General features: G+C 36.0%; 1 protein-coding gene across 3 annotated transcripts; it reads right to left on the bottom strand.

Annotated features, from left to right (window-relative positions):
- Positions 1-1,338: 1,338 nt before the first annotated feature.
- ark2ca (arkadia (RNF111) C-terminal like ring finger ubiquitin ligase 2Ca) lies at positions 1,339-20,812 on the bottom strand. 3 transcript variants are annotated; one of them, XM_028463552.1, is made up of 8 exons: positions 20,618-20,812; positions 6,597-6,906; positions 5,372-5,497; positions 5,103-5,232; positions 3,992-4,096; positions 3,705-3,800; positions 3,511-3,611; positions 1,339-2,204 (listed from the first exon to the last, which is right to left on the bottom strand). In XM_028463552.1, the coding sequence occupies exons 1-8, from the start codon at positions 20,676-20,678 to the stop codon at positions 2,087-2,089; spliced, it is 1,047 nt and encodes a 348-aa protein (XP_028319353.1). In that variant the 5' UTR covers positions 20,679-20,812; the 3' UTR covers positions 1,339-2,086. The 3 variants fall into 3 exon arrangements, 2 of the variants coding, with proteins under 2 accessions (XP_028319353.1, XP_028319354.1); XM_028463553.1 differs by having other exon boundaries at positions 5,372-5,494; XR_003675294.1 differs by lacking the exons at positions 1,339-2,204; positions 3,511-3,611; positions 3,705-3,800; ... (2 more) ...; positions 5,372-5,497; positions 6,597-6,906 and adding an exon at positions 19,537-19,780 and having other exon boundaries at positions 20,618-20,754.
- Positions 20,813-26,331: the final 5,519 nt, after the last annotated feature.

Raw genomic sequence — 26,331 nt, 5'->3', positions numbered from 1 at the left:
CAGTGATTCAGGTTTTGGTAGTTGTAGGTTCCAAATGCATATTGTGGAAACGTAGAAGTGTACTTCAGTGGGAACGCTCATCATCCTAATCATACTTAAAGTATATAGTAGACAGTATATACTTATTTAGTTTTTAGTGTATAGTATGGGGTCTGCCATTTGGAACACAGCCTATCTCTTGCCTCAAAACCAACAAACACACCTGCACAATGGTTAAAAACATTGCTCATCTCACATAGCAAGGACCTACACAAACACACACGCACGCACACATGTAAAAAAAAAACGTGTGCAGGTCGAGGCTACAAAGAGACGAAATGTATTTTGGTACAACACCTAAAACTTGTAATTATTTTTAAGTTTTAAGTCCATCACTGGGTTCGGTTTCCAACAGCAGTGAAATACACCTGCTCGCACACAACAGCAACCAGAGGAAAATACACAACCATGTATTGCAAAAATTTCAAAGCTGCATGATGCAATTAAAACACTTTGCTCGACTGACGTTCAAACCCATGAGAGGAAGGAGGCGCTAGATGTGACTGGTTGATTACCATACACGGAGTTTGGGGGGGCGGGGCGGGGGTTGTGAACACTGAGTCCCCCTCTTAGTGGTCAAAAGTTTTCATCAATTTTCCCAAATTCATTCGAAAAAATATAAAACCGTGCTGCTTTGATTCTAACATAATACTGTTAGTTTCATGTCCCAAACTTTTGAGACTTTAGGTTGGTTCTTCTTCTGTTTGTGCAATTATTCTTCAAAATGTAAATCAGAGGTGTCAAACTCATTTTAGTTCAGAGGCCAAATACAGAGCAGTTTGATCTCAAGTGGGCCACAGATTTTATGCGGGAAAAGGAGTACTTTCAACATTATTATGCCCTAGTTTACACTTCTACGTATACATAAAAAACAAAATATGTAAGAAACCGACAATATCTAAGCAATAAGTGACATATCAATCCCAAGCAGATTTTGTGACCAATTTCTATTTAAATAAGGGACATATTATATAAAAATTTGAGGAAAACAATTTTTGAGTAATAATTGAGTTTTTTCAACAGTTTAACATTAAAAATGACTACAATCATGCAATATAAGCACCAGGAGTGTTGAGTTTCATTTACACAATGATTCATGTTTTCTCTGTAATGTTTTGACTTTCTCCTGCGGGTCAAATTGGATGCTCCAAAAGGCCGGATTTGAGCCCCATGAGTTTGACACATGATGTAAATGGTGAAGCGACACTGCACCCAGCAGTTCATGTATGATACTGCCGCAAAAACAAAGCAGAAAGTCTGATTTTATTTAAACAACATTATCAATTATGTAACTGTCTATATATTGAATTCTATTTTTTCTTTTACCCCACCAAGAATCTCAAACTCCGCCTATGACTGCTACTCTACTACCATCACAGATGATCTTTAGGTAAACAATGGTATCAGAGCATTCAGTTAGTATTAAGCGTGTGTGGCTTGAACAGAGTGTGTCATATATGTTATATACCCTTAGTTTAATAGGATGCGAGAGCAGGCGAGGACTATAAAGTAGCCGCTTTAATGTCCGTTTCCTACGTTTATTAGAGTCATCATGGCTTTAAAGGACATGCTACACAGCCTGGGCTACCAATGGCACAACACCACAACAGCAACGACAACCCACTCACAATCAGCAAAGCTACAAGTCAACCCATTAACACTACAATAAGGGTCGCTCAATTAATGTAAGCTAATTAAAAAGCATTAATTAACTGTTGTTTAATGCTTAATAATGCATTAACTAATGTTAATTAAGGGACACTTATTGTAAAGTGTTACCGTCAACCCTGTGTACATGAGCGTGTGTGTGTGTTTCTATATATCAGAGTTAGTAGCAGCCTGTCGTACAGTGCTTGGCTCAGTAAAGCGAGTCAGAAGGTTGGTGATGTCACATGAACAAACGCCAGAGACATTTGGCAAAGCACCCAGCGAGGGGGCAGGGGGGGTTGGGTTGGTGGGTGGGGGGGGGCTTGGGAAGGGAGGGGCCGTGGGCCGACGAGCTGAGGTGGAAGAAAAGCATGAGGAACCAGAGACGGGTCGGAGCTCATCAGCTGTCGGGGTTCAGCTGTGTCTCGATGTCAACTCGACAGATTGGACACTTTCTGCTCGTGGCCAGCCATTGGTCCACACAGCCCTGGTGGAAGAGGTGCATGCAGGGTAATCTCCTGTAGGAAAAGAAGAGAAACATGGGTTATTGAATTCACATGGCGACTTCACGGCCAACGTGCTTCAAAGAAGTTCTGAAACAAACGGGGAGTTAATTTTATTCATTGAGTCGAGAGGATTTCTGCTGAGTCATCGGTCCGGACAGCTGAGACTGCACATGCTGTCCTTCTCTCAGAGTCTAGCTCCTGTTTCCTGATCTCACACCTCAGTCAAGGCTCAAGAGCTCCAACAAGTTTAGGAAGGAATTAATCATCCTGATTATATTTTTAACACTAACAATTTAAATTATCAAACAAGTGCAGTATAACTATGGCTGTGTTCGAAACCGCATACTAACGTACTACTCATACTAAGCCTGACGTTATTATTATGTATTGCGTTCACATTAGATAGTATGGAAAGATTGAGTATGCGAGAAATACCCAGATGTATACTATATCTGTACGCTAGTCATACTCAACCGCCTTATGATGCATTGCGAGTGGAACGTAAAATTGTCCTGGGACTGGCTTCAAGCAAAAAATCAAACATCCCCTTTTCAAAACAAAAGCACTCTTCTTGTCTTCCATTAGTTATTAATGCTTTTGTAAATAGGGCTCTTGTTTTGAAGTTAACTGGAAGTTTTGTCATTAGCACAATGAAGAGTCTCCAAAAACGTGAAACGTGTTTTCGTTGATTAAGAATATTATATTATCAACCGATTGCTGACCAATAACAATAATAATAATAATAATAATAATAATAATAATAATAATAATAATAATAATAATAATAATAATAATAATAAAAAAAAACATACTTCTTTTCACTTGTGTCATAAAATCACTAGATGTAAAATTCACAACCAAAAATCGTTTACTAGTTTCATGAATCCTGGTTGATGAACTCACAATGTAAAGACTGTTTTGACAACATTTAGATCAGTGTTTTTCAACCTTGGGGTCAGGAATTTGAAAAAAAAGTTGAATAAAAATATAATATTTCAATGTAAAACAACGCAGAATCTTAACTGTACTCTATACTTTCACTTTCTCAAATATAAATCTATTTAAAATAAAATGCAATATAAAAATAACTGAGCTGACGCATCGTGTCACTAATCCTTGCTGCTCTGTATTTGTTTGACAGAAAGCCAAACATGATCAAAAACTAATTCTAGAAAAGAAGAAAAAAAAAAATAATTAGTCAAAAAAGGTTGGGAACCTCTGGTTTAGATAAAGCTGGTGGTTTTTTAAATATATTTTTATCAAATATTAAGCTCATTCCTCAGTTTTAACATTCAGGCTTTTCCAAAGTGTTTCCTACCTGACGTCCTCTCCATCCTCCAGCATTGACAAACATATGGTGCACCTCTCGTCCACATCTGTTTCCTCCTCCTCCCCGATTTTTAGCTGCTGGGGCTTCCTCTGTGCGTGGGTCACATTACACAGGAACAATAAGAGGCGTGAACGCAAATGGTCCTCAGTAGCTGCTGTTTTCTAGTAGTTCCCATTTGGTACCTTTTTGTATTTGTGTGGAAAAGTGAATCTCTCTATGGTTGTCTGAACGGCTCCGCTACTGACGCTGCCAAGTCGGTCCTCCAGCTGCAACAGTTCCTGCAAAAAGCACTCTAAGGTTAGGTGAAATCAAACAGAGAAACAGCATCAGAACTATTTGGTTTGTAAATCATTTTCAGTGTCAGAAAAAATGTTGACAATTGGTGGTTTTTGATGGTCAGTAACCCAACAGCGTCTAAAAATAGCCGATGAGCAGGTGGACGTAAAGTAATACATAGAGATAAATTTACCTCGTAACTCTCTCGCACCGCAGTGGCATGCCTGGAAGGATTCAGACCCTGCAGCGCTAACAGATGCAGCTGTGGGTAAGGGTAGTTTCTGATTTCATGAACAACCTGGGAAGACAAAGTTCTCCGTCAGTCTGAAGCAATGATGAGTCGCTGTTGAGGGAAACTTGGTCATTGAAAAGTGAAGGGAGTCATTTCAAAAAATGTTCAGGACATCACACGCACTTCGGCCTAGAAAACTTCAGATTTTTTTTTACCAATTATTCGTTAATCATTCAATTGGCACTCTGTACATTTTTAGTTTGATCAGATGAATACTTTTTTAGATATGGCCAATGTAGTGAGGGGGGTATACAGTATATCGATTTTTGCGCATCCTTATTTTTCTTCTATATATTTAAAAAATCACACCGCACAGGTATCCTAAATTTGGTATAGTAATACAGCTCCACCTACTTTCTCAGAATACTCAAAGAAATTTGGAAAAAATTGTAAAAAAAGTTTGTCTGGGTTTTGGGCCTGAAACCCTGATAAACTTTTTTTCCAATTTCGAGAAGCTGGTATTTCCACCAGGTAGGATGTATAGCAGATCTGTTTGTGTATTCTGAGAAAGTAGGTGGAGCTGTGTTACTATACCAACCTTCAGTTTCCTATGTGATGTAGTTCCTGAGATATTAGAAGCTGAAAATGGAACAAAAATAAAGACGATTGAAAATCAACACATACTTCCCTCACTAAATTGGCCATATCTCAAAAACTAATTTGAGCAAAATAAGGAGTTTTTCTACCATCTATCAAAACAAGTGTGTCAAACTCAAGAGCCAGGAGCCAAATTCAGTCTTTGAGAATGTTTTTGCACAGACTGAAAATTACAGGGAATATTTTGTAGCTAGGTTTATTAGTAATATTTTGTTTTTTTTAAAAAAAGAAATTCCATTGGCTCTATAGTAAATCATATAATTACTTAAAAAACTTTTTAAATCAGTGCACTGTGCAGTTTTTATAAATTACAGGAAGTTTGACAGCCCTGTAATAAAGGGTTGAATCAGAGAAAAGATTTATGAAATCCTAATTATTTATTTAATCCTGATGAAGAAGAGCGTCATCAATGTACCACTTGTGCAGACGACGTGTTCCTGGGGAAGTGGTGCAGCCGGGGGGATGCCAGGTAGTGCTGGTAGTGCTGTGGAAGCTGCTGGAGTTGGTACTGGTGATGGGGGAGTCCAGCATCAACACTGAGGTCCCTGTAGGAGTACATACTCAATCAACACATCCCCAACAGAACCCAAAGTGACAGACAGACAGATGGCGGCTAAGATGAGAGAAGGGGGCGATCATCTCTCAGCTCCACATGACTCTCTTTAGTTTCCCACAGTGACTCACCAGTCGGTGCCTTCTGCCAGGTACCGCGGCTGCTGGGCCATTGGCTGAGGGACGTGCAGGGGGTGGGGGTACTCATAACCTGAACGCAGGCGATGAGGGTTCAGGGGAATACGGTCATGGGATCTTCTGCAAAAAATATATAACTTTACAAACAGGTTTTCATGCAAAAGTTTACATTTTTAATCTTTTTGGTTCACGAGTCTGGCCTGCATTATTACCCATGCAGTCACGTATAACAGGCAGTGTTTGTACACAAAGCACTACAGGACTTGAGCTCATTTTCGCTTATATTTAGCTTTTTTCTGCAAGTACGCCAAAAGTGCAATATTTTAACCCATTTTCATCACTTTTCTTTGCCATATTTTTTGCTCTTTTTAATACATTTTTGTTACAATTCTCCCATTTCTGCAACTTTCCCATCCAATTTTGATGCTTTTCTGCACATTTTTTTCACTTTGAAGATATTTTCAGCACTTATAAACCTTTTCTACCACTTTTTCTACCTAATGTCACATGTGTTGACCCATTATTGTCTCTTTTAACCTCTTTTCCCCATATTTCATGCTTATATTTAAAATTTGTCATGCCCATTATTTGCAAATTTTAAACTAATTGTTCCTACTTTTTAAATTACCCCAAACCCCCCCCCCCCCCAATTTCTGCCACTTTAAAGCCAAAATTGACACTTTGAACCTTTCTACCACTTTTTCTGTCTGTTTTTGGCCCCTCTAATTTGCAACTTTTAACCAATTTCAGTGGTTTTTAAAATTCCATTTCCAGCATTTTTTGTCACTTTCAACCCATTTAATTTCTGATTAAAACAAGGATTTACATCTTTAAGATGGCTATATTATGGAGAAAATAATAATAAACTTCCTGGATAACAGTGGATATTATTCAGATCAATAAATAACTGTGGTTATTACAGATTCATAGAACAATGGATCATCATTTTGCTGACTTTATGGATGTGCCCCAAAAATCTCTCCCCTTTATTCCCCCTTATAGATGACCATGTCTCCACATGACTGTTCTTCAATGTTCATGTCTGCGTTCAACTACCTTCAGGTACAGTGAGGGTCCCCGATTATTATACCGACTTTCACACTGAATGGCCAGAGGACCAAGGGAACGCTTTGAGTTTTTGTAAAAGACATCTGGGCTGTGTGCTAGTGTTCGGTTCTAGCTGTTTATGAAATTACCATTGATTTTTTTTCAGCGGTACCTTGAGTGCGGAAGAATCCGGCGATGCTGTGCTTCCAGGAGCTGCTGCTGGATGAGGTATTGCTGGTGTATGGCCTGAGGTAGGAATGAAGGCCCTGACATGTCCTGAAACTGGGGCGGCGCGGGCAGGGTGGTGAGGGGCGGGTGGTGCGCGGTCGGGGGCAGGTGGGGGGCCAGGCCTGTCTGAGGTGGCGGCGGTTGGCCAGAGTGTCCCAGAGGGAACTCGGCTGAGATGGGAGCCTGAGGTGAGCCCAGGTGAAAGTGTCGACAAGAGGTAGCATGGCTGTGCTGATGCCTGGTGAAATGTGCTCCTGGGGGACACAACGGTTAGAGATCAGAAAGGAAACACTGAGGCTGAGCTGGGACGAACAAGGACACAAACAACACTAACAACTTCTTGACTTTTACACACAAAAAACACATAGGCTGTGTTTGAAATCACATATAGCGTACGACTCATACTAAGTCTGACGTCAGAATGAGTATATAGTGCGTTCATACTTAGATAGTATGCAAAGCTAGAGTACGCAAGAACTTTCTGTATGTATACAATAGGGTTGGGGTCTATTAAATTTTTCAGTTACAATTACATTTTCAATTACCCATGTTCAATTACAATTAAATTACGATTACAGGTACCAGCATTTTTCCCCAATTACAATTAAATTCCAGTTATTTTTTACTCTCAGAAAGTCAATTACAATTACGTTCTCAATCACTACAGTTCAATTACAATTAAACACAATTACTGAGCCCGAAATAAATAATCTAATAAAAGGTAACCGTCCTCTTGTGCTAGCTTTCTGTTAGCATCTCTTATAATAACAGGTATAAATCAGCTGTAAAATACACTAAAAACAAGTATATATCATCTAATTTATTTCCTATCTATTGATTACCTTGTTAGGCTTCCTAATCAATGAAAATATAGGTTTTAATATTTTTTGTGTGGGCGTCTGAGCCTTTTTTGTGTCAGTATACCCCTCGGTTTTTTTTAATTGGTAAAACATAAGAAACGTATTTTGATCATTGTTAACTACATATAGTATGTGTACAACTGTACATAGAATTGTAACATGGCTCCCCAGTTTTGCATTAAACTACAATTGAGAATTTTTAATATAATTTTTAAGGCAATTCTAATTGCAAAGTCAACTATCTTGACTCATTTACAATTAATTACGATTATGACAGCAACAGATTATTTAATGTACAATTATAATTACGCCATATTTGTAATAAATGATCAATTACGGAATCAGGATATTTTTGAAGTATGCACAGTGGGCACACTTATACTAGAGGTGGTGACCGTGGCTCAGGTGGTAGAGGGGTCGTCTACCTTGGTGCTTATAAAGCACTGTATAAATCAAGTCCATTTACCATTTACTCAACCACCCCATGATGCATTGCGAGCAGAACATAAAATGGTCCTGAGAACAGCTTCAAGCTAAAAATCAAACATCCCCTTTTCAAAACAAAAGCATCTTTTCTTGTCTTCTAGGGCTGGGCGATATGGACCAAAACTCATATCTCTATATTTTTTTTATCTAAATAGCGATATGCTGGATAATTTTATTTTAAATTAAGTCTGAACAGAAAAAAACTATTCTAGGTTAAATTTGCTGATGAAAATTGTCACACAGGCTCATTTATTAACGAAGAGCTGCACGACATGTTCCACTTTTGGCTTTTTCTCCTCTAATGGACAGCACGTGTGAGTGAGTTCTGTAGCGTGGCATGTTTAGTGGAAGGTCTGGATTAGGATGCACTCAGAAATCCATTTAACTGTGCTTTTCATGCTGTTCTGAGAAGTAGTGAAAGCAGCAACTCATAAAATGAGTATTTTAATAAAAAAAATAAGCTATAAAATAAAAACATGTCGATATAGGCGATAATGTAATTTTCTGTATTGCCAAAATGCAAAGCCCTATTGTCTTCCATTAGTTTCTTAATGTTTTTGTAAATAAAGCTCTTGTTTTGATGTCAACCAGAAGTTTTGTCAGTAGCACAATGTAGGTTCTCCGAAAATCTCTGAAATGTCGGAATGAAATGAGTTTTATGGATTAAATGAGCACATGTTGATATTCTACTTGGTCACTTTCTCACTTAAAATGTTTTCAGAACTCTCAAATGAGGAGAATCAACAGAGATATTTAGTCTTAGTGTGATTCAGGTTTTTGTCGTTGTGGGTTCCAAATGCATCTTGGGAAACGTGGAAGTACACTTCAGTGGGAACGCTCATCATCCTAATCATACTAATAGTATACAGTAGACAATGGTGTTGAAAAAAATCGATTAGACGATAGATCGCAAAATTACGTTACGCGATTCTTGGATCGATTCTAAATGCATCCATATCGATTTTTTTTTAATTAATACATAATAATAATAATAATTTTTACTTTATTTAACCAGGAAAGTATTTTCCACTACAGGAGACATTGTAACAGCACAAAGAAGTGCTGAAACCTGGGCATGTTGACCAGCTTGTTTTTTCAATAAAATCTAAAAAGAAAGTACCAGAACTAACTTTCTGCATTTATTTGTTGTTCTAAACATATATCTCAGTTAAATTACACTAAAATCATGTTCCACTAAAGTCAAAGTTGGTTTAAAAGCCACAGGCAGATTGTATTTTTTTTTTTAATTTTTAAGTTGTTGCCACATGGCATGCTAAAGCCAATGTTTTGAGTGTAAAATATGCCAATAAAATATATTTCATACATAATGTTCTCATGAAGGTGTACACATTTACAGATAAGTTGTTTTTTAAGTCATATATAATAAAAAGAAATCGCAATAATCGCCTTATACTTTAATATTGGGATATATCGTATCGTGACCTATACATCGGATATGAATCGTATCACCAGATTCCAGGCAATGCACACCCCTAGTAGACAGTATTTACTCATTGAGTTTGTAGTGCATTGTACGGAGTGTGCCATTTCAAACTCAGCCATAGAGACCAACCACACAGGGACAATAATGAAAGTAGGACAAATGACAGAAAGAGACACAACAAACAACAACAGATGGACATTTAGATCCTCATGGAGCTCCATCCAAACCCACAGATTGCATGTGTGCATCCTGCCTCTCCTCTCTGTGCAGCAGGCAGCGTAGATGCATCTTCACTAAACAGCCTGAGGTGTTTCCACAGCACAGAATGCTGTCTGTGATCCACTGTTCTGTCATCCAAACACATCCCCCCCCCCCCCAACTCACCCCCACCCCCAACATTTACTTTGTTTTTTGGAAGATGCACAGTGCTTCCCAAGTTTAAGTGTGAGAACACTTACAAGGAACAAACATGGAGGATTCTAAAGATGTGAAATTGTACTGAATCTCGTACAAAACAATTGATAGAAATGCTGGGAGGTTGGTTGGGTGGGCACACACAGTTAGTGCTGGTTTCATGCTGCTTTCTGAGGCCAAGAGAGTCAGGAAACTCAGCACAAAAGCAACATTGCAGTGTTGTTTTTTTCTAAAAGTCTTTCTATATATGGTTGCTCAGGTGGCTATAGAAGCTGCATTGTGAGAATATTCATATAAATGCTTTGTGGAACATAATGAGATGGTGTAACCAACACTTTAATAATCTTACTTATCTTTATATGTGTCAACAGATAACAATACTACCAGCACTGCTTGTATATATGTTCATATTCATCCTTTATATTTATTATTATTATTATTATTCTGTTTCTGGTTTGTTTTTTGTTAGGTTTTTTTTTTTTCCCGAACCATCCACTAAGTCACATTCCTTGTATTGTTTAAAAAACTCTATTTGGCAATAAAATATTTCTGATTCTAATTCTAAAAATGAAAAGAATATATAAGAAAGAAGAAAAAAAATGTTGAATCTAATATAGAGAATTTCTAATAGAATCACAAAAAACCTGCATCAGCACCAGCACACAGGTAGTTTGGATGCAAGAAAACCATTTTCCCTTTTTTTTCGTATCATTTTGAGAAATTGTTTTGGATTTTCCACCTAAATTTTTTTACAAGGGTTTGATCTCTAAGATTTGCAAATAATACATATTTAATTAATTTGGTAACACTTTCCTTGAAGTTTTATACATAAGGCTGACATTATCTGTCATTAGCATGAATATAAGGTGTCATGAAGATTGTCATTAAGTATTATTCGCTAAATTGTGACACCTTGGGAGCTATGTTGGCATTTTTGGGTTAGGTTGGGGTACCTAGTGGGGTTAGGGTTAGGGTTAAGGTAATGGACACTTAATGACAGCCTTCATGACACCTTATTCATGTTAATGACAGGTGTCATGTCATAATAATAACAGCCTTTATGTATAAAACTTCAAGTAAAGTGTTACCTTTAATTATTATGTTGTTTTTACATAAATAACTAAAACTTAACTTACCAAATTCAGGTTTTTAAACAAATGTTTAATAACTGGTGGAGAAAGGTATTTATCAGTAGTCGACAACAACTTATCCAACACAGCCTTGTAATTGATTTTTGCTGTTTATTTGGAGATAAATCTTGTAAACTTAACTATACAAAGCCTTAAATCATAGATGATCGGTTTAAATGGTGGCAGTGATTGGAACCTTTGCCATTGACCTTGCTCCCTGTGTAGAAAATAGATGGATGGACGTAGCCCTAACCTTGCATTACATCATCATCAGGGATGTAGTTCAAACAAACTTTTTTAATTTCTTCTTTAGATTGTAGGAAATGGTAAAAGAAAAAGTAGTCATTGTAAAGATCCTATCGTCAAACCATTTGTTGTTGGCTTCTGTCGCTTCCAGTCGAGTGTTGACCCCAAATTAAAATGTCAACCGTCATATTTAAATGGTTTCATGAATGTTTTCTGTGGTCGACCTTTGGACAATACCGTAGAAACTCTGATTCCGTAAACATCATTTGTGTGGATAAATAGAGCAGAAATGGCAGACTGGTGTTTTGTGTGGGTTGGAGGCTGAGCACCATCAGTTTTGTGTGTAGCCTGTGACCCAGTAAGAATGGCCATTGTCTGAAACCTGGCGTAACTATCACATTATTTTGTCTCTGGGGCTGAACTGCTGACGTTATGATTTGGACACACGGCGGACACTGGCTAGCAGCGGCTATGTTTTTTTGTTTCCTCTGTGCTTTGGCTTTGACGTAGAGACATTAAAATGCCTGATCTATGCAGAACAGACACCCCCCCCCCCAACACCACCATTCATCCATACTTGTCCTAACCCTCCGAGCTGCCTGCACAGACAACCCCTCCCCCTCTGTAGGGCTGCGGCATGGCGTGTCTGTGTGACTGATAGCCCCCTAAGTCCCGCCCATTTTTCAACTGCAGTAGTCTGCCCTAAACCCCCCCCCCCCCCCACCACACACACACACACACACACAAACACACACACACAGACCACACCACCCTCCTTTCCCTGCTTCCATCATTGCAGCTTTACAAGTTACAGCCCTTCTCTAATGTGATCCTGTCAGGTAGCGGAGGACAGTGAAGGCATCACCACACCTGCTAATATCACTAATTAACACACAGTGGGATGTGAACCCATCCAGCCTCCAGATTGATAGTCCCATGTATCAATAGCACTGTTTGACACATGTAGGTTTGTCTCCTTTTACTGGCAAGGTTTGACCTTGCCAGTATACACGCTGGTCAAACTGGGACATAGTTACTGGAGGGCATTTGGGTTGTCTAGAGCAGTGTTTCTCAAATTAGGGGTACGCAATGGCACTACAGGGGGTACTTGAGAGAGAGAGAGAGAGAGAGAGAGACAAAAAAAGACACAAAACAACAACAAAAACACACAAAATCAGAGAAAAATAGACTGATTAATAAAAATAACTAACAACAAAATACAAATGACACATAAAAACACATGCACTAAGTGAGAAAAATACTTACTATTATAAGCAACACACTAAATGACAAGAAAGACACTACAAAATACACTAAAATAACAAACATACAAAATGACATAAGAAACAACCAAAAACACACACACTGAGATAGAATAATGTAAATAATACCAACAAAACACACAAAATATGAGAAAAATGGGTTGAATAATAAAAAGAACAGACAAAAAACAACAAAATACACAAAATGACACAAAACATACTCTTGATTAGAACATGAACTGAAAATACAAGAGTCAGTCTTGGTCCCACACCAGGTGTGATATGACCAGAAATGATCAAAACTATGGAAATCATCTTCAGGAGCCACTGAATCGATATTTTTCAACCTTGGGGTCAGGACCCCATATCGGTTCACCTGAAATTTCAAAAAAATAAATAACATTTTTGAAATGTTTAAAATACTTTTTTTTTTTTGTTTTTTAAATCAAAACAACAATCTTTAACAGCTGTATTAAAATATATATATATATATATATATATATATATATATATACATATATATATATATATATATATATATACATATATATATATATGTGAGCTCCATCATTATGCTCTATAGTTGTTTTTATTTAGTAAATAGTTTTTCTCAGCAAAATGTTGTAGTCGGACAACATTTTGTTTTATTGGTATTATTTCAATAATTCTCTCTCAGTGTGTGTGTTTAGGATGTTTCTCTGTTATTTTTGTGTATTTTGTAGTGATCTTGTGTATTTTTCTCTCATTCAGCGTGTCTTTGTTGCAGTTTGTCTGTTCTATTTATTATTCAGAATATTTTTCTCTTATTTTGTGTAGGCGTGCGAGTTGCTGGTAGTATTTGATATGATTGTCATTTTTAACTCAAAATAGACACATTTATTATTTTTCCTCTCAAGAATTTATAAGTAATTTGGGGAAATTTTGTGGAATAATTTGAAAAAAACAGCAGGATTTTGGAAACTTTAGGGAGAGTTCTTTTAACAATTTGGGATTAAAAATGACTGCCATCATGAGATATAAGGATGGGAAAATGTGAGCTCCGCTAATATTGTGGAGTTTCATTGATTTTCGTGTATTTTAAATTGAAGATATACTAAGATTTGTAGTTTCCCTGACTTTTTTGCCTTCTGGGCCGATTCGGATGCTCTAAAGGGCCGGATTTGGCCCCCGGGCCTTGTGTTGTACCTGGATGAAGGGGTTACTTTGATTTAGAAATAGGAGTACATTTGGGGTACTTGAGCCAATCACTGGTCTAGCGTCTGGGGGGGGGTCAACATATGAGCTACAGCTGCTGAGTTATTTTAAAGCCTGCACACTGTAGCTATTGCTGCTGGGGGAAATTTGCAGAGCGTGCACATCTCAGGCACAACTTGTGTGTCTGTGTGTGTGTGTGTGTGTGTGCACATAAATAACCGACTATTTCTGACATTGTGAACAGATGTAAGGCTCAAGTGGCTGGAGTAGTTCCACAGAATATCTAATATACTGGGAATCTTCAAACTTTATTCTATATTTTTATAAAAACGTATGCGATTAAACACATTTTATGTGGGGTCAATTATAATTGTAATCGCGTAATTGAAATGTGCATGTCTGGTGGGTAAAATAGGATAATGATAAGGTAAAAAGAAAACCTGAAGGTTTAATACATTTCAGACATCTTACACCCAGGAAACAGTTAAATTCTTGATCTAATTTTCAGACAGGTTAGATAATATTTCATCTTTATAATAATGATTAATTTTATTTAAAACCCAAGGACACTTTACAATAAAAAAAACCAGAATAATAAATTATTATATTGTTTACCAAACCAAATGTTATCTGATGGTACCATCTCCTTTCTTCTCTTTTAATTATTATTATTTCAGGACAAAATGTTGAGGGATTTGCAACAGTTGTCACATGGTTGTCCATCTTTTTGCTGGTAAATGATGATGGTTGAGTCAGGAAGATTATATTTTTATCACCAAAATATCCCTGCCACACTGGATTGGTAAAGGCCTGTCCCAATGATGACCCATGTAGAAATTAAGACTATAATACAGTTGTGTGTGTGTGTGTGTGTGTTTGCAATGACAATGACAAAGACAAAAGACACTCCATATTACCAAAGGAGAGTAGAGCCATCACTTCAAAGTGAAAATTGTCTGTGACCTCTGGATTTTAAGTTCCTAACAAGCAAAGTGATTTATGTAATTGTATTAAAGTGGAAAGAAAACCTTTTAAATACTGAAGTGATGCTAGAGTCATTTTTGATCAATTAATAGAATATATTATGGTTTCATTTATTCAGACCTTTTTCAGAAAATTTACTTTGATCTCTTTGATGTATCCCTACTAGTTCTTTCATAAGGAATACATCAAAGCATCTTCTGTTGGCTTTTTATGTTTCCTTATAAAGCCATCAGAAGATGTTTTAAGGTTTTCTTTACGGAATAACTCGTAGGGATACATCAAAGCAATCACCTCTGAGGAAGACTGGCAGTTGACAGTCGCAACATCTCAGGAGATCACAATTTCATTTTTAAAATGTCTGAATAAACAAAACCTTAACAAATTGACTTTGATCTCCTGACATGTTTCCACTGCAGACTGTCAGTCTTCCTCAGAGGCATCTGTTGATTGCTTTGATGTGTCCTTGTGAGTTCTTTCAGGGCGTTGCCAACTTTACAGCTCAGTCCTCTTCAGAAAGAACTCATAAGGACACATCAAAGCAATCAGCAGATGTCAAAACATATCAGATCAAAGTAAATTTCCTGAAAAAAAGTTGTCTGAATAAATGAAACTTTAACATTATTCAAAAAAGAAGACAAATGAACTTGCTGGAATTAATTAATAAACATATCACAAATCTATGAGACACTTTCACATGGTTTTTATCTTCTTATTTTAAAGTCAATAGAATAAGTTGGGTTTATTTTATTTAAAGCACTTAAAAGCAGAGATTCATGAACATTCCGGCTTCATATGTAACAAACTTCAAAGACCTTTACAATTAACTAGCCGACTCAATGTTGAAAAAAAAGATGAATGCTGTGATAATGTGATAACATGAAAAGAAACTAATCATTAGAATGAGACCTTTTTTTTGAAACTATCTGAATGCGCAGTCAAGCTTGTGTGTTTTTTGTTTAATATACACAGTGAAAATATGTGTATTATAAAATAAATAACACCGTAATTTAAACATATCTTATATAGATTCAATGCAAAGTAACTAAGAAGTAGATGTGTGTGTAAAACTGTTTTGTTTTACTAATCTAGACAAATGAATACTTTTCATTCATACTTATGCACTACACCATAGTTATATTTATATATTCATATCTGCACACTCACTGTACCTAGTGTAAATACTTGTTCTGTCCTTATATTTACATAGTCTACATCGGGGTGTTTTTAACATCATTGTGCCCTAGTTTTCAATTTTGTTACCAATTTTTTGTGTAATTTACAGGAATTTTGTGGAATTGTTTGTGAGAAATTGCAAGATTTGTGGAAATATTGAGAGTTCTTTCCACAATTTGCAATTAAAAATGACTGCATTCATGTGATATAAACAAAATAAAAATGCAAGCCCCTATAAACATTGTCAAGTTTTATTAAATTGGTGAATTTGAGATATCTACAACTAGCTTATTTTGTAACTTTTGAGACTTTAGGTTGGTTCTTCTTCTGCTACGCAATTCTTCTTCACAATGTAACTCAGGGGTGTCAAACTCATTTTAATTCAGGGGCCAAATTATCCGGAGCAGTTTGATTTCAAGAGGGGGAAGATTTTATGCTGGAAAACGAGTACTTTCAACATTATTATGCCCTAGTTTACACTTCTGTGTATACATAAAATACAAAATATGTAAGAAACCAACAATATCCAAGCAATAAGTGATAAATATCAGTCCCAATAGGATCTTCACTTTAAATTTCCTAGATTTTGTGACCAATTTTGATTTAATTAAGGGAAATATTATGTAACAATTTGAGGAAAATCAAAAGATTTTCTAACAATTTTGAGGTTTTTCAACAGTTAAACAATAAAAATGACTACAATCATGGAGTGTTGATTTTCATTTACACAATTATTCATGTTTTCTCTGTCATTTTATAATTTCTCCTGTGGGACGTATTGGATGCTCTAAAAGGCCGGATTTGGTCCCCGGGCCATAAGTTTGACACATGTTCTACATTGTCGTGTTTTTGTGATTGTAAATGTTTCAGGCAGAGAGAACAGTAATTTTAATTCCTCTACATGTCTTGTATGTAGAGTGGAATCGAACAATAAAGCTGACTTTGACAATAACCGCTAATATCTGCTATGTTAGCTTTTCAAGAGTTAATAATTGTGGCTGCTTTATCTCCAAAGTAAGCATAGCAGCACCTTGAAGAAACTGTCAGAGACAGCTGAGAAATGAGAGCACATATAGAGTGAAGGGACCGTCTCAGTGACAGCACAGTGTGGAGGGTAGGAGGAAGGGGAGGACACATGGAAATCAGCAAAAAGCACACTGAAGGTTAGGAAGAAAACTACAGTCTTTATTGGAAAAAATTAGTTTTTTTTGGCACTGTGTGAAAAAAAAAAAAAATAACAATAAGAGTAATAGAACCATAATCCCATGCAAATAAAGACCAAAGGCAAAGCCTGACCATGCTCTCTGTAGGGTTAACAGAACAGAAGCAGCATCCAATGAGTAGATGTGTATGCTTACAGCACATTTCAGTACAGCAGGGACATCTCTACACAAACAATTACATTGGAATCTGCTGTTCAATATGAAACAAAAAAAGTATAAAATGATCATGCATTAGAATCTAATACAAGAACACAAGGTAGAAAAATCACAACCAAAGAATAAAAAAAAGACATTTGATTCTAAAGGAAATCTACAGCAGTGCAGGATATACACATCCCTGTAAAATGGATAGCATTCTGGAGCATTTGAGTGGGGGAGGGGGTGGGGGGGCTGTGAATGGTAGAGATTTTTTATTTTTTTTAATGGCAAGATGAGCTAAAAAAAATGTCTCGCCAAATTATTGAGAAATTACGGAATAGGATTAGGGCCAATTTTGATGGACGAAAGAATTCCTGGCAAATGTAGAATAGACAAAATGTCGAGATTAAAGTTGATATTTCAAAAATAAAGTTGGAATATAATGTTGAGATTAAAGTCAAACTATCAAGATTAAAGTCGAAATGTCCAGATTAAAGTTGAAATTTCAAGAATTAATTTGAAATGTCGAGATTAAAGTTGACATGTAAAGATTAAAGTCGAAATAAGATCAAATAAGATATTTTTATTGTCACAGTACAAGTACAACAAAATACTGTTACAGCAATCCAGTAGATGCCATATCAAAAATATACAAAACAACCAAATTGACAAATATGAATATTAATGTTCTCCAGCTTGCCAGGTCCTTGACCTCTGCTCTGTAATATCAAAAATATCGAGATTAAAGTTGAAATTTCAAGAATAAAATACAAAAGTACAAAATACAATATCGTGATAAAGTCGAAGGTTTGCTCATAAAGCTGACGAGGACCAATTCACCATATACGACAACAAACAGAAGATCGTTGCCATCTACAAAATGCTGTGTAATGATGACTGCGTTACAGCTATGTTTCGGAAGTTGGGTTTAATAACAGAGATTATTTCTCTTTTAACTCATGAACACGGCGTTGTAATCTCCTAAAGGACTTTGAAGAGATTTTGCGAAAAACTTAAACCTATTCAGAAGGAAAAACAAGTCAAGTTTGGAAGAGGTGGAGCATTTAGTCCGTCTGTGGAGCTGTACGGAAACAGATTAGGGCCAATTCGGATGGAGATCTCTGTCGTATATTAGGGGTGTAAAACTCATTTCAGTTCAAGGGCCACGTACAGTATGACCCAGTTTGACCTCAAGTGAGCCGGACCAGAAAAAAACGAGTTTTTGTGAAGTAAAAAAGCACAAATTCAAACAAAATCTAGAATGTTAAGCAATTTGGCAGAATTCTGTGGGTTAACGTGTGAGAATTTTCTTTCTTTTTAAAAATATTTGCAATTCATTATCACTGTAAATAATGTAGTATTTCATCTTCTATCATATTTTACCTACAACATATATGGTAATTAACAAAAAGTCTAAATTCTACATTGAACAAAATCTTTCTGCGGGCCAGGTGATTAATTCTCAAAATTTTGACTTAAATCTTGTTTTTTCGATTTTAATCTCAAATTTATATTTCAACTTTATTCTCAAAATTTCAACTTTAATCTCAAAACTTTGACTTTAATCTCGACATTTCGACTTTAATCTCGACATTATATTCAAATTTTATTCTCACAATTTTAGCTTTAATCTCGAAATTTCGACATTAATTTTAACATTTCGACTTCATTCTCAACATTTCGAATTCAATCTCAACATTTCAAATTCAATCTCAATATTTTGACTTCAATCTCAACAATATATTTCAACTTCATTCTCACAATTTCAACTTCTTGACATTTTGACTTTATTCTTGAAATTTCAACATTTCAACTTCATTCTGTATTTTCCCACAATCATTTTCTCCGTCAAAATTAGCCCTAATCCACTTCCAGGAACAAAAGGCTTTTGACACATGGACAGGATTATGACCAGTGGTCTGGATGTTACGGTGACAGGTGCAATGAACCATTGAGGGTGGTGGAAAAAAAAAACTGTTAATAATGACTGTCAATCTCAGCACATGTGATATTCTGAAAACAAAAATTCTGGTACAATGCACCTTCGCCAAAAAAAGAGGGGATGGAGTATTCGATTAAGCCTGGCTGTAATCGAATCAGAGGGGGAGGAAACGATCAAAATGTATCCACTTTACAGAAATTTACAGCAAGAATGTAGTCTATCCACACACTGAATGAGGAAGAGAATCACAATGACACTCTGTAGTAAAAGTCTGACTACAAATGGTGTTATTCACTATAAAAGAGCAACATGACATGTTTCAAATTAAGACAAACTATTTTCTACAGAGATAGAGAGAGTGTGTGTTATTCTTTAGTTGGTTATATACACAGAAAGATACGGTACGGTATGAGTGGGGGGAACTTGGTGGTTTGGGTTTTTTTTTTTTTTTAATGCCAATGTCGTCTTCGGATGGAAAGAGGAAATGAGGAAGAAGAAGAAGAGGGGGTTCACAATACAGCTAGATGCAGAGAACAGGCAGAGGCTACGGCAGACAGCAGCAGATGATCGTTAGCTACACAATGGAGGGGACAAAGGTCTGAGAAATGCAGTATGTGGAGCCAGCCTCGATACTATGGAACAGGAAAAAAGAACACAAATAAAAGCACAATGAAATTATCGGTGCTAGTGCATCATATGTAATATTTATTTAAAAAAAATAAAAATAAAAAATACTAATAATATGACATAATCAAACACAGATAGCCGGCTGCTGCTGTGCTATGTTGTGATTTACCAATTTAAAATCAATGTGTTTGGTTTTGTGCACTAGCTAGTCATCCTTCTAACCTGGTTTAAGGTCATTTCGTGGGTGTATGATGTGGTGTATGTTAGGAAATTTAAAAATCTGAAATTACATTATTATTATTATTATGAGATCCTATAGGAATCAACAACAGTGGTGGATGCCAGCTGCACACAAAGGAGCAAACAAAAACCCTTGTTGTTTGTCGTGTTGGATTCACAGACAGAAAGAGGCTTTGCTTTGCTTTTTGGCCAAAATTAATGTGAATTAAAATCGGGACAGGAGTTGAGTTTGTTACGGTGTTAATAATGTGCAGCTAGTGGAGATAAAGCAGACCGTTTAAAGGAGGGTAAGAAAGAAAAAGGAAAGGAAAAAAAAAAAAAAGGGAAAAAAAGCTGGGTTGCCATTTGACAGTAAGGTCAACAATAAGCCGCTAGCATCGCTTTACATTGATTTGTTTTACATTAAATGTCTTTAAACAGCACTGTATGTACGTTTTACGACACGTAGAAGCTGATAAACTGCGGCTAGTTGACAAAGACTGACTGCTTTAATGAAAACCTAGCAGGTGTCAAGTCTGTTTACATCAATAACGGCCATGAAGAACCGAACGGCTTCTCTTTTTTTAACGATAAGGCGTAAAAACAGCAGAACTGGTTCATACCTCTTTGTCTAACCGAGCCGAAGACGGGCAGGACCAGATATCCGACATGAACCAACACCATCCTGCGTCCTTCTTTGTTGTGTGTGTGTGTGTGCGCAGTCAGGGAGAGACAGATGGTCCATGGAAATGATCCCTAGTCCTCCAGCTACGTTCAAAAGACTGCCTCAGCACGCACAACTCAGCAGCCAATCAGCGGGCATGTCCGAGGCTTAGCACCCGCCTCTGCCACTCGGGTTGACCAATGATTTAAGCGCATAGGCGGAGTTATTGTTGTTTTAGACAGTTTTCCCCTCCCCCTACTATGACTGAAGCCTGGATCATATCAAGCACTCCACAGTCACTTAAAACAAGTTATTTATTAGTGAACAGTGTGTGACACACTAAAACAGACACCTTCTGCCACATTTTATTTATTTACTTAAATTAAAAACTTACATGACAACTATAGGGACAATATAATGACAGGTTACTATTAGAGCTGGGCGTTATGGACCAAAACTGAAACCTCGATATTTTTTCTCAAAATGGCGAAATAAGATACAAATGTCGATATTTTCAACTCAAGTAAAGCCTGACCAGAAAGACAATTCATGGTTAAATTTGCTGATGTAAAATGCCACAGCTGCACAAAATGTGCCACTTTTGGCAATTTCTCCTGTAAGGGACAGCACGTGTGAGTGAGTTCTGTAGTGTGGCTTGTTTAGGGGGAAGTGCTGGGTTAGGGCACACTCAGAAGTCCATCTAACATGTGCTTTTCATGTTGTTCTGAGATGTAGTGAAAGCAGCAACTCTTAAAACAAGTGTTTTAAAACAAAATAAGCTATAAAATAAAACTATCAATATAGGCAATATTGTAATTTTCTATATTTTTACCATTGTTTCTGCAACTACACCAAACTTATCATATTTTAACCTATTGTCATCACTTTTTCTTGCCATATTTTTGCTCCTTTTAATGCATTTTTGCTATATTACTCCCATTTCTGCCACATCTCCATCAAAGTCCAATGCATTTTCTGCACATTTTTTTCACTTTCAAGTCATTTTTGGCATGTCATGTATAAACCCTTTCAACCACTTTTCCCATTTAACGTTGCATATATTGACCCATTATTGTTACTTTTAACCCCTTTTCACCATATATTATGCTTATTTTTGGCATTTTAGCCACAATCACAATTTTTCAACTAATTGTTACTACTAATTATTCTAATATTGACATTTTTTAACCATTTTTTCCACTTTTTCCTCGCTCAAATTTCAAACTTTTAACCAAAAAAAAAAAAGTATTAGATCACTGCTGATTTATGTTGCAGCTGCACTTATCAACCAGCAAAATCTGTTACTGTACAATGTTTGTTTGTGTGTTTTTAGAGGTTAATACGCCAGTGTGTAGAAACTTTTACCAAAAATTGACCAGTTGCCTCATCAATTTTTTTTTAATGACAATTGGTTTTTGTTTAACAAAATAAACGATTCTTATTTAGTCTAGTCTTTTATTTAATTTTATTGTAGAATCTTATCTTACCCCGACTTGTGTTCTTTTAAAACAAATTGTTATCACTTTGTTTTAATGCCTTTTTTGTGTGTTTTTCTATAATCTATCTTGTGTTTTCTATCTTATTTTATTAATAAATTGTTTGTAATTTATTCAAAACATGTTTTATAAAATATTTCTTTAATCCTGCACTTGACTGGTCCGAAATTACTGTATGTAGTTTGTTTAACCAGGTCTCAAAAACACTATTTACAGCTTATCGTAGTGGTTTATTTATCCTACATTTATTATTAAGTATATTATAGTAAATTTGATGCAATCCAAGTTTTCTTTGCAGCACATTATCCAAAGCATCACACTGCCTTTTTATTCAAATATATTATATGAATATATATTATTTATTAGACCTGACTCCTTTTATTACATTGCTACATAGTCCTTTTCTGATTCTCTCTTTGTTATTAGTGATTTACGCAAAGTAAGACACATACATTATACAAGCAGTTCAATAACAATTTACATGATGACGCCTTTAAATCAGAATAATATTAGTGTCTTCCACAATGTAAACTGCAATAAAATAGAAAAACACCTCAAATGAACTATATCATGAAAACATGTCGTCAAAGGCAAACATTAAACTTTTATTTGCCTCTTGGGTATTTTCAACATCATTTCCTACCAGTTAACGTCCAGAAAGCAAACACCATCAAACACTCTCCTTAGGAAAATGTAGCGTAATAATTCCTTCCATATGATTTAACGTGATTGAACTTTAACTGGATCTTTTTAAGAAATGTTCCACAGTGCAGCAATAATCCTCAATGCCAATGCCTTCCAAGTCTAGCCTGAAGGATGAAGGAACAGATGGAAGCGATGGAAGCCGAGGGGCTCCAAATCAAACGACGGGCTCCATATGTCCCTATATCTTCAGGTTCCCACCATCTACAGCACTAAAGCTCTCCGCCTGCAGTGCAACACAAAGGGCCTTTCATAATGCTTTACTATCACTGCAGGTCAAACTGCGGCAATCGGCTTAACTACACTGACATTTAGCACAACTTTGATTTTTTATTGCTGCCCAAATGCCTCTTCACGCTGAGAGGACTTTTCTCAGCATTTACGCCTTGAATTTTCATGAGTTTTATTGTAGAAACAACTGAAAATGAGCAGAGCAACAACAAAAAGTGTTGAACTCCAGATCATTTCAAATCGAATCAAGCTTGAAATCCTACGGGAGGGGATTAGGGTCAATTTTGATGGAGGAAATAATTTTGGGCAATTCAAGAATAAAGTTGAAATGTCGAGATTAAAGTTGAATTTTCGAGAATAAACTCAAACTACAATATTGTAATAAAAGTCAAAGGTTGGCTAGTAAAGTCATATCTACAGGAGATATCGAGGGACAATTCACTGTAATAGTCTCATCAAAACTGGCCCTAATCTGTTTCCGTAGCTCCTCAATAGCCACAGACGGACTGAAGGCTCCGCCTCTTCCAAACTTCACCAGTTTTTCCTTCTGAACAGATTACGTTTTTGGCAATTTCTCTTCAAATTCCTTAAAGAGATTACAACGCTGTGTTTATGGGTTAAAAAAAAAATTGTCTCTTTATTATTCAACCCAATTTCAAAGTATAGTTTAACTCAATACACAGTATTTTGTAGACAGCCACGTAACGATCTGCTGTTTGTGTCGTACATGGTGAACTGGCCCTCATCAGCTTCTGTAGATTTGACTTCATCAGCAAACCTTTGATTTTTATCACGATATTGAATTTTGAGCTCATTTTCCACATTTCAACGTTAATTTCAACACTTCAACTTTATTCTGGAAATTTTCACTGTAATCTCGGCATTTTGACTTCATTCTCAACATTATATTACAACTTTATTCTTAAGATTTCAACTTTAATCTCAACATTTTGACATTATTCTCGTTATTTTTACAATTTGATTCTTGAAATTTCAACTTTAATCTAGACATTTAAACTTTATTCTCAACATATTTTAACTTTATTCTCGAAACTTCAGCTTTAATTTTAACATACAGTATTTTGACTTTATTCTCCAAATTTCAACTTTAATTTCAACATTCCACTTTATTCTTGAAACTTTAATTTTGACATATTTGGACTTTTTTCTCAAAATTTTGACTTTAATCTCAACATTTCAAATTTATTCTCAACAAATTTTGACTTTATTTTTAAAATTTCAATTTTATTCTTAAAATTTCAACTTTATTCTCGAAATTTCAACTTGAATTTCAACATTTCCACTTTATTTTCGAAATGTCAACTTTATTCTTGATTTGCACAACATTATTTTCTCCATCAAAATTGTACCTAATCCTCCTTTGTAAAACCCAGAGGATGCATGTAGGGTTTTTAAGTCAAGATTTAAAGATTTGCTTTGATTTTTTACACCCAAAAATGCAATTTTTATATTACCTACATACTTTTATACAATATACAAGTATCACAAAGCATTTTCCTTCAGAATGACCTGTTATAATATAATATTGTGTTTTTGTGAGTCCTTGTACGTACAATTGTGTCTCGGGGTTCTCAACATGTGGGTCAGGACCTAAAAGTAGGTCGTGGATCCTAAAAGGTAAATGATTATAACAATACAATAGGTGGTGAGAATATTTTATCATATTTTGTGAGAATTAGTTTACCATACTTCTTTTCTTTTTAAATGAGTTCAGTCTTTTTAACTCCACCTAGCATCACCACACTTAGATTATCCTGCCTTTTTTTGTCACTGAAGTGATCATCTGTAATCTCAGGTTCAAAGTGCACTATTTTGGATATCAAAGGCCAATGTTGGGTCCATTTAATGAAGTGCATCCTGCTTTGTATTTAATGAGCCCTCTGCTGGTGATCACAACAATTGCTTTTCAACAGTTGAGCCTCCATTTCAAACAAACCTGGAGCAGAACAGTATTTATTATAGAAAAGTGAAAAGACATGTGCAGCACATTCATTCCCTCCTCCACAGCTGCTGCCTTGTAAATAATTAGCATACAGCTGATGTTCCGCCTCAGGGCGAGAACACTACAACCGCTCTACGAGTTTTAATTTCTAAAGCAGACCACATAGCTGCACTCCCTCCTGTGAACTCCATATGTCCTCCTGGTGGCAGGTGTCACTGTGTGACCTTTGACCTTTCATGGCACTAGAGTGGGTGAGGGTAAGTTTGTATTGTTCACAGTGAGGAGATTGTCTAGACCAGTGGATTTAAACCTTCTTAAAACTTTGTAACAGCATGGATGGCTACCTCTTGTTTTTATTATCTTTGCTTTACATGAAGGCCCATCATCATCATTGTGCATTTACCTTTGTGGCCCCAAAAGTAAATGCACAAAATAACTCCATAAAAACATACTAAATGACAACAAAAAATACCCATAAGACAATTAAAATGATCAAATTTACTTAAAATATATGACTACAAAATACAAAACAGCAAAAACACACAAAAAAAGAAAAGAAATAAGCAAAATGTCAATAGATTAGACAAAAAGGCAAGAAAAAACACACAAAATGACTGCATAAAACATACAAAGGGACACTAAATGACAACAAAAATACACGACACAAAAATATCAAATTTACTTAAAAAAATACACAATATGACTACAAATATCCAATAAAAATATACAAAACAAAAATACACAGAATAACAACAGAAAGAAGCAAAATGACAATAGATGAGAAAAAAACGGCAACAAAAACTACACACAATGATTCAGAAAATACATAAAATGACAAGATAAACACAGAAAGTGTTTTTTTCCCCATATTAATGCAGTTTGTTATTCTAAATGCTGATGTGAATGTTGATAATGTGGCCCGCAATCACATTTTTGTGGATCCCACTGTGATAAAAGCTGCCCATCTCTGGTCTAGAGCAACGGTATTAAGGGATGTAAACCATTTTCAAAATGATCAAAGGTTACAAAACACACAAAACAAAATGGCAACAAATATCAACAAATGCACAAAATGAGAGAAAAATTCTCAAAACAACTGACACCACAAACACATGTAACTGAATTAACACACAAGACCAAAAAATTAGTTAATGCTCTGATTAGTAATTCTATTGACATGTTAATAATGGGGCCCAGATTTTGGCCCTTGATGTCACAACAGTTTCCCACCCCTGACTGTAATAATGTGAGCTTTCCGACATAAAACCAGTGCACAAGAGA

The sequence above is a fragment of the Gouania willdenowi genome, chromosome 12 (genome assembly GCF_900634775.1).
Source record: "Gouania willdenowi chromosome 12, fGouWil2.1, whole genome shotgun sequence".
Taxonomy (NCBI): domain Eukaryota; kingdom Metazoa; phylum Chordata; class Actinopteri; order Blenniiformes; family Gobiesocidae; genus Gouania; species Gouania willdenowi.
This window is presented reverse-complemented; position numbering and strand designations above follow the sequence as displayed.